This window comes from Gigantopelta aegis, chromosome 8, assembly GCF_016097555.1.
Source record: "Gigantopelta aegis isolate Gae_Host chromosome 8, Gae_host_genome, whole genome shotgun sequence".
Lineage (NCBI taxonomy): Eukaryota > Metazoa > Mollusca > Gastropoda > Neomphalida > Peltospiridae > Gigantopelta > Gigantopelta aegis.
This window is the reverse complement of record NC_054706.1, coordinates 41,425,178-41,435,423: the sequence shown is the minus strand read 5'-3', so window position 1 is coordinate 41,435,423 and position 10,246 is coordinate 41,425,178. Positions and strand designations below refer to the sequence as shown.

At 34.4% G+C, this 10,246-nt stretch overlaps 1 protein-coding gene across 1 annotated transcript in view; it reads right to left on the bottom strand.

The window, feature by feature from the left end:
• Positions 1–589: 589 nt before the first annotated feature.
• The window catches only part of LOC121379664 (U4/U6.U5 tri-snRNP-associated protein 2-like), a 92,548-nt gene continuing 82,891 nt past the window's right edge, over positions 590–10,246 (bottom strand). Inside the window, exons 12-14 of the mRNA XM_041508314.1 lie at positions 8,030–8,171; positions 6,232–6,318; positions 590–3,518 (exon numbers count right to left, since the gene is read on the bottom strand). Coding sequence (XP_041364248.1) covers positions 3,423–3,518; positions 6,232–6,318; positions 8,030–8,171 — 325 coding nt within the window. The 3' untranslated portion in view covers positions 590–3,422. The remainder of the gene's footprint in view (positions 3,519–6,231; positions 6,319–8,029; positions 8,172–10,246) is intronic.

Sequence of the window (10,246 nt, the reverse complement as noted above, 5' to 3'; positions counted from 1 at the left end):
CCATATAACCATAAATAAAATGTGTCGAGTGCGTCGTTAAATAAAACATTTCTTTCAATAATAAACATGTAAGTTGTATCATGCAACCATTATAAATTGTTCTAGAGGTATTAGTTTATAATATATATAAATCAAATTAAATACAAAACTATCGTCCGCTAGATTTCGTTTGACAAGAAAACGGAAACAATGGCCACTTCTGTACTACAAACTTCGATAAAAATAAATTATTTGGTGAAGATAGATGGGATCTTACTTGACGTGTCATCAACATAATCAGACCACTAAATACGTACCACATATATGTGGTAAACACGGAAATTGATAAATTGTAAGTACCAAGGTTTAGGCTCAGAGTAATACCCGGTACCAGAAACTGTGACAAGTGTTCCCACTCCGCATACACATTCAGCTATCAACTTGCCAGACAAGGTTATTGATGATTTACTTGCAGATGACATGCTATTTGATAACATTCCGGAAAACGATAACGACAATGCAAGTAAAAATTGGATTGACAATATTGAACAGTTCATTTCTGTTAATGAAAACAAAAATACATCCCTAAAAACAAAATATGACAAGAAAATTCTGAACAATTTAATTTATTTGACAAAATCACTACAGGAAACCCGAAAAATAGAAAATATCCAACCAGAAGAACTAGACTGGATTTTATGTAATTTAATATGCATGTCCAAAAACCCAATGATGTTGAATATGAGCCAAGCAGTTTACATGTATGGTGTATTCGATCCAGCATTGATAGACATTTAAAACGGTGCAACTACACCCCATCAATAACGGCTGATACCCGTTTCTCGAAATCACACAAAGTACTCACTTGTAAACAAAGTATTTGAAACGTGAATGCAAAGACAACAAGCCATGTGAGGCTGAATCAGAATCTCCAAGTTGACAAACTGTGGGAATCCGGTCATCTTGGTGGGAATACCCCAAATACAATACTGCACACACTATGGTGGAACAATACACTATATTTTGGATTACAGTCTGTACTCCCACAGAGGCAGATGACAGGGGTCTAAAAACTGACACTGACAACAAAGTTCTGGAGTATAACGAACGTCACACCAAAACAAAACATGTACAGGTGCAAATCCCAGAGATGTCAGAAAAATACCCCGTCGTGTTTAGGCGATTCCATCTGAGCCAGACCGCTGTCAGATAGTACTGTATAAAAAGTACCATCAATGTTTAAGACAACCCAATTTTTCAGGTCGATAACACCCCTTTTATTACCCATATGGTTCAACATAACCGAGTTAATAATAATCATACGAAGCACACGTGTAATAACAAGTGTAATGACGTAATTTTGGGAAGCGACGTCATAAAATGACATTGCTTCTCAAGTCCTAGCTCAGACTGTGCATTCGAAATATGACGTCCTTTCTTAGTCTCCTTCTAGTTGTGGCTGAAACATTTTGATTGGGTCTTGTTATTCATAAAGAAAACAACAATAACATGGATAATAAAGAAATTATTACACTCGCGTGTGTGTCATACTAATTTTACGAAACTTGTGTCAGGATTTATGTATTACCCTCGCTCGTTTCATAAAATCAGTACAACACTACGACACACAAGCTCGTATAATAATCTCTATTTATTTAGCCAGCAACACCAGATTGTTTCCAAAAGAGGGTGAATTATGGTTCAAACGTCAGCCAGTGGGCACAAACAGAGTAATTTCATGAAAAAAATGGCACAAGCTGCTAACTTAACTGGGCACAAACAATTCACAAACCACAGTACACGAAAAACAATGCTGCAGACTTTAAATGTTAATAACCATGCTTCCACACATATCATGCAGCTTGTTAGGGCACAAAAATGTTGCATCGGTCAACGCATGTGCCAGAATATCAGATGAACAACACAAGGAAATCAGCAAAATACTTGTTTGCAAATCAAAATCTTCGACACGCCCACCCGTTTCCACACCTGAGCAAAATACAGTCGCTTCAACATTGCACAATTTCAAATGTTTGGTTCCACTAAATCATCCAGCTGTGATATATTGGGTACATTATTTGCAGAACCAAAATATGATGGCATTTTTAACATCAGTGTCCACACCGGACGTCAGTCGAATGAGCCCCACCATACACCATGTTCAAAACGTCATCACATCATAATATCAAGCGAATTGGAAACTTCTGATGAAAATTCACTTTATTGTGTTTTTTAAATTCATGTTAAAAGTTCTGATGTAATTTCTTGACACATCATTTCAAATGTTCACATAATTTCCCTTACAAAAAAGTTCAAATTCTAAGGACACACAAACGAGGCTTCGTTGACATTGTGAAAGACTGTCATTTGTTTACAAAGTTTTATAATTCTTTAATTTTGTTAAAATGTACATGTACCATGTTTAATGACAAAAAAACAACCACCGCAAAGTGGTCATAAAATGTTAAAACTGTTTCTCCATAATGTTTCTTTTCATTCAAAATGCATGATATTTTGTATTGAACGAATTGGGTGTTATACGTCTAAGCACTGATTATCTGTATTATTTTGCATAGTCTGTTTCCCCAAAAGGTAAATGTTAAGTGAAAATTATTTCACTTGGTACATAAACATGATACGAAATGGAAGCTTGTTTAATATCCTATAAAATCCAATACAGGGCTTCAAATATAAATGGTTTCAGATGCACAGTTCACTCTGGTACTATTTAAGATACAGGCAATGATCAATTATTTACAGTATAGATAAACTGATCTAGTTACATAAAATGTCTTCTTTGTTAACAAGTCAGTGATCTAATATATATTTTGTTAACAGGTCACTGAAATGGTGTTTACAAAAATTTAAAAAATCACAAATAGATCACATACATAATCTTCACTTTTTTATGTATCTACTACTACTGACACCCAACACCATTTAATCACTGTTATACTGGTGTTGGGCATGTGGGTAAAGGTTATCAGACAGGAAACCTACTTCGATTAGCAGCAAGGGATCTTTTATATGAACCATCACACAGACAGCTTAGTCCATACCACAGACTTTGTTAAGCCATTGTGGTGCACTGGTTGGAATAAGAAATGACAGGGATCAATCCTAGATTGATCATACATCAGCATATGCGTCGGAAGTTAGAAGGACCAGTGAGACTCTGATTAAGGTTATTTTTGTAAAATTATGGTAAATATTTTTTATTTTAAAATCACCAATATTTTTTGCTCTAGAGTATATTGTCTGGACCACAATGTTCAACTTTGTAGGAAATAAAACGAGCAAACAGACAAATACCTTCTTCCACTTGATAATAGTAATTTGGGGGGGGGGGGGGGGGAATACCTATTATTTTCATTGACAATTATTCAATATCTCAACCACTTTGTAGTTTGAATTGTACCTATGTACTCTACATGTAACTGACATCAACTATCCTCCATTTCAACCACTGGTATTTCTGAATCCTGTGACACTGGTTTCTCATAAGCAGGGTTAGGGATGTCCCTTCTGACTTCAAAGATCTGCAATAAACAGAAAAAAGTTCAAACTTGAGATGGATATATAACTGTTAAATGCTATAAGTACACAACCTGGTGTAGGCAGACCCACTAAACTTACACCTTAAGGCACCTGCATTCTCAACACTGTGACAAACAAATACATGTTTCTTACAATAGTTATTACACGAATACATTAGTTGCTGTTTGATTCTCTTTTTAAAATAAATTGATGTTAGGTTTGACCAAGGTCTCAAAGGAAATTAATTGTGTTTTAGGGAAGGTGCCACATTTTTTAAAGGTAGGTTTTGGGTTTTTGGGTTTTTTTCTTACTACATTCAACCCAATGGGTCCAGATAAAATGTTTTGTATGCACTCTCATTTTCATTACTTACCTTTGTTTGACACCCAATAGTTAATATGTTTGTTTTTGTCGGTTCTTTTTTTATTTATTTAGCTGGGGTTGTTGTTTTTTTGTGGCGGACTGTGTTGTCCCTAAACATCCATTCATACACTCTTGCACTCGTTTCAACTGACATAATACATTTTGATAAAAAATATACATATATACATATTAGTATACATAAATACTACAAACCTACATATCACAAGCAAGATGTTAAAAATTTGAAACTCTACTTTTCATATTTTACCATTACAGTTTACAAGTATTATTCTAACAAGCCAATAACAGCTAAATATATCGTACCATCATACAATTTCGATCGACATATGTTTTCAATACTTTGTTTATAAATGCATGTATTGGAAGATTATGCGATATATTATGTTTCTATCAGCCTGAACAGAAATAACAAAGTGTCTTTTTTCTCTCATTACTGAAAATGCTTCTAGTCAAGCTACCAACTTTATGTATTAATTATAATACCATAAATAATGTGCTTGTTATCAATTTTTGCCAATACAATATTTTGGTACTTAGGATCTTTTTGAAATGTCTCGCATAGCGAATTTCAGTTATCAGAAATACCTGGAAAGTTATCGTCTACTATGCAGACTTGCCAAAATTGGATGATATACCATGTGATCCTTACACTAGCAACAAAAGTATGGATGACTAGTTGGGTTACCTCTTATGTCATTCACAGCAGTTCTTTCAGTAATTTCTGGTGGGGGCTTGTTTACATGTACACTTATATTTAGTACAAATCAAGATAATTTGGTGGAGTTAAGATTTTTATGAAAATATATAATTCTGTACCTCTGTCAGAGTACTTAAGGTGGCAGTCTGAATTTCGGTTCCCTTGATACAAAGTACAAGAGGATTAGATGTTAATCTATGACAAGAACATAGTGTTAATATGTTTTCAGTTAAAACTGTTTATTATTCTGAAAATTATTGGATACTTTTTACAAGTTACAAACATTTTATTATTTTATTTTCAAAAGTAGAATTCTATTTAAATTATTGCATGGAGTATAGACCCTACAATGCCATAATAGATGGCCAATGAAACTTATTGTAAACATATGACGTTTGTCAAAATATAATGGAAACACCTGTATGTCTTATAGGTTGTTTTCTGGATGAAAACTTGGTGTTTATGGGACATTATCAATGGTTTTCACAATAAACTAATGTGACTTGAGAAAGGTAAAGTATTACTGTATGTATGAAGTATTGTTTTTATTATATTTAAATTTTTTCTTATCGTATCGAAAACATACAATGCCAGGATATAGCATTAGCAAGAAAAATGTACACCTCATATTTTAAACTTAATGCTGCTGAAAAGATTCATGAAATGAAACAATTTGAATGTTTAACTGTTAGAAATCATATATCTGTCGGCCAGGCTCCACCTGCACATAAAAAAGGTTGGAGGGACAAGGAAAGTTAGGATTGAGGGTGTGTGAAAAAGAAACCCAGCTTCAGTCATTTTTTAATAAATCAAAGTACCTACTGGTTATGAATACCATGACAGCTCACAAACAAGAATTAAAAATTAAGTTAAAATGCTAAGCATTGACACTGCCTTCATTCCAGTAGTCTAACTAAAATCCCAAAGCCACATGATCCGATTCTGAATCGAGTATTAAAGTTAAAGTGTTTGTACAATGAGAAAGTTAGATTTGTAAACTGCATAATAAAAGCGTGAGACAAAGTAGATAGCAAGATCATCTCAAAAGCTTTCCATGACTGATGTGCAAATTCCCGTTTCCATGTTTGTTGTCTTCAAACTGCTCGATTCAATTTTGACATACAACACTTTTATATTTGTTTTGTCTGAATGTTATTTACTTAAATTATGTGTAAAAATACGGTAACATTACTGAACTTTTCCTTTTATCGTATAGCCCATAGCTACAGATAAATTGCAGGGGGTAAATTTCACAGGCAATACACTAGAAATTATGGTAGATAATTAGCAAACAGTTGATTGAAACATATTTTATTGGTTTTTAAGAAAACACCCAGATGGATTATATAGGCACAAGTTATACAACTTACTAGGCCTTTTCCATTATGGAGAAGCAAACAGTTAATGTTTAGTAATTAGTATTAAAGTTAATGTTCTGATAAGAATCTCATATTGGTACACTGCTATAAGTCAAGTTTATATAACATTCTTGTTGTGAACTTAAAATAGTTGCTACCTTCCATTTTTAGTTCTTGATATATACATACAATTTTATTTATTTTCAATCAGTTTTGATGAAAAACTGTGATGTCCTAATCCCAAAAAACAAAGTAATTTAAAAAGAAAAATGATACCTGAATGTAACTTTCTGACAATGTAATCATCTGTGGTAGAATATCAGAAACATGCAGATCTTGCAATTCATACCATTTACCAGTGGCCTGAAAAACAGAAGTAAACACTGGTACAAATTTAAAATAACAGTTACTGTAAAACATAAAGTAAGAGATTTTTTTTATATTTGTAAGCTATACAATGCACAACCTTTAAAACCAAAATGGTAGCAAGAACCCATACTTACTGTAAATGAACACTTTACATCCACTTTCATATCCACACAAAAAATATCTTAATTAAAGCCATCCCAAATACAAATGAGTATTATTATATTACTTAACAATTGCCTGTTATTTCTTTTATGTTCATCGGGGTACGAAAAAACCCCAAAAATCATCCATCGGGGTACGAAAAAAACCCAAAAATCATCCACCAACTGTGTGAATTGGAGAACCTGAAATTTAAAACTTACGCACTAATAATAATGGTAAAAGTTCATATTTTATTGTGAATTATTTTTTGTTTCTAAAACATTAATGCTCAATGAGACAAAATACCAATATAAAGTGACGTCATCAAATGTGATGTACTTGAAAATGTAATTGTTACATCCACCGAGATATGAACAAACTTGCATTGCTACGGCTGGACTAATGAGATATATCAATTAAAAATTAACCGCAATTATTTTTTGGTTCATGCAAGTATGAACATAAAAATAATTGCGGTCAAATCTTACAATTAAATTTATATGCATAATTTAACAGTAAATGTCTCAATTTGTTGTTTTTTAGTTTTAAATATGCCTAAAGTATTGTTTGTGTAAAGTTCATTGATACTTATGTTGCAAAGGTTCATTCACTATCATTTGAATCAGATGATGGCCAAATGACGTCATTTGCTAAATGACATCATGTTTATAAGCGACACCATTTCCACTAGTTTTCGATGTTTGCATTTTGACGGCTGGTTTAGTTATGTTGGAAGGATTTATCCGATTTGTATTTAATTAATATTTCACGAATGTGAATGTGTCAAACATTTACACTGTTGGAGGAAACCATTTAATTTTCATCAACGTAGAACAACGCTTGAGTGTAAGCATCTCTCGACCAATCAGATTGCCATAAAGTATATAGGTGCAAAGAAAATTTTATTATTATAAAAAATATTTTAAGCAGATTATTTCAAATTTAAAACAGCACCACAGGCCGAGATGATAAGCAACATTATCAAGGCATATGACAGAAAAGAATAACTCTCATATCCATCTTTGCGGCAATTAGCATGGCTCATCATGTATTGCAAAAGGTAGTTTTAAAAGTACCGTCGCTTTTGACAATCAACAAAGTTCAAACAAAACAGATGACATGCAAAGAAATGTAGAGTAAACTGGCGAATCCAGTTTTGTATATTTTTAACCTGAAAGATTAACACATGGCTGATTATTGCATTGTCATTGCTGAGAAGCTGACACACGTTCTATTTATGCATTTTTGTGTTTATTGTTGAAACTAAATTGCATTAAAATTTGTGTAGTCTCGTAAAAATGTTATAAATGAGAAAAATTCATTATGGCTGACTTATGAAATGAAAATGGTTAACTTCTTCAAATGTGTACAACGAACTACTTCTATAACAAACTAATTATCATGGTCCCTTCCAGTTCGTTAAAAGAGTACTTTACTCAAATTATACTATGAAGTGTGTCAGCAAAACAAATCTTTAACATCAGTATTTATGTCAATTGCAAGAGCTGAGTGTAACATTTTAAAAATAGTGCTCTCAGTAAACTGTTAACTGTTAAAAACATACCTTGTGGAGAATATGTCCCCTGAACGTTCCTTTTCCGCAACCTGGTTCTCCATCATGGATGATGTTGGCCACAAGATCATATGTCGTGAACCGGTGTTTAGACCGTATCTCTGGAGACAGCATGTCGCCAAAGTCAATGTTTCTAAAACAAACACACTTAGGAAATTAGGTAACAACTATTATTATCCACATATATAGATATACAGGAAAAATAAATTTATGTTTCTTTAGTGTGGTCAAATTATTCATTAGAATGTTCTACAATATGTGTATATGACACCCAGATGTACTGCAAAATACATCTAAAAGCAACTTAATTTTGAAAAGTTTTTCTCGGTGGAGCATGCCCCAGAACCCCCCTAGCATTTTCACCCTCTATGGGGACTCAAGTCACATCACACCATTTTGCCAACCCTCTGAACTCAGATCCTGGGGGAAACACTGAAAATATAACCAGTATGACACACGTGTGTCATGTTTTCGCATGCACAACATATGACATAATTTTGGGAAGCAATGTCTTAAAGGTAGACTAAACTCCAATAAGAGCCTTATGTGTTGGAAAGATGCATACCCGGACCACCAACACATACTGACACCAGGGGTGGGGAAAAATAAAATTGTCAATCGGTCCCACTTGATGTCATCACTACCTGGAGGGGGGGGGGGGGGGGAGAGAGAGAGAGAGATAGGAGGAATTAAAAAAAAAACACATTTAAAAAACGATATTTGCCAAATAGTTTTTTTTTTAAATCAGTGATATTTGTATAGTTTTATCTTGAATCGTGAACGCGAAACGATAAACATGAAAACATTAAAAAATTAAAAATTAATCACATATGATCAGTGAAAAAACCCACAAATTGTATATATTTTACATAATAGAATAAATAATATAAAAAAGGAATATAAGTTATGAATTTTAATTCCCATATATGTATAAAAAGTACGAGTATTCAGTACTGTATCTTGAAAATTAATAAAAGATGACACCGTTGAAGCGTTTGACAGCCTGAGCTAGCACATGTTTAGACAAAGAGTAATAACGTCATCACTGATTGGATGAAATTTGACCTCTACTGGCTCTTGAGATAACAGTACATGTAGCTGTTCTGCTCACTCCCACTTGTTAAAAAAAAGTGGAAACCTTTTGTTAATTTTAAAATCCTTTATAATTATTGGATACACTACATTGAACAGTCAACAATAAATACATTTATAGAAAATGGTGAAAATGCCCCAAAAGTGTTTGGTCTACAAATTTCTAGGGAAATCACTAATGTGTGTGTGTGTGTGTATATATATATATGTGTGTGTGTGTGTGTGTGTGTGTGTGTATGTATGTATGTGTATATATATATATATATTGTATGTATGTATATGTATATGTATACGTCTATTCAGTTCGTCCCATAGATGTTCAATGGGGTTGAGATCTGGCTATCTTGATGGCCATGGCAGCACATTAATGTTCTCATTCTGTAGGAAATCCATTGTATGCGGCCTGGCATTGTCCTGCTGAAAGAGTTCTCTCTGTCAATCCAAAATGGGAAGCATGTGACAGCGAAGAATTTCATCCCGGTAGCGTACAGCTATCAGGTTGCCTTATACGAACACATGTTCACTTCTGCCGGTGTATGAGATGGTTCCCCACATCATGACACTCCCTCCACCGAATCTGTCAACTTGGGCGACGCAGTTGTTGGCAAAACATTCACTGCGGCGTCTGTAAACACGTTGTCGTCCATCACGTTGCTGTAGAAGGAAACGTGACTCGTCGCTGAACCATACTCGCCGCCAGTTTTCCAAGTTCCACCTCTGTACATTCGTGCACCAGCGAACACGTAAAGGTCGATGTTGACGTCGCAGGACGGGGCCAACATATGGTCTCCTAGCCCGTAAACCAGCTTCTCAAAGTCGGTTCCGAATGGTTTGTGCAGACACCCTTCTCAAACCAGGTATGCGTCCAGCAGTGTTCGTTGTTGTGGCAGTTGGAAGACGCAAGTGCAGTACCTGGATGTAGCGATCTTGTGCTGCAGTTGTTATGCGACGTCTTCCACTTCTGGGCCGGTCTTCAGCTGATTGAAACTGCTGGTACATGTCCCAGAGACGTAAAATGGTGATCTGATGGACGTTCATGTGGCGTGCGACTGCTGACTGCGATTCACCTAACTGGAGGCGGCCTATTGCAATGTTTCGATTCGGCAGGCTTAGTCT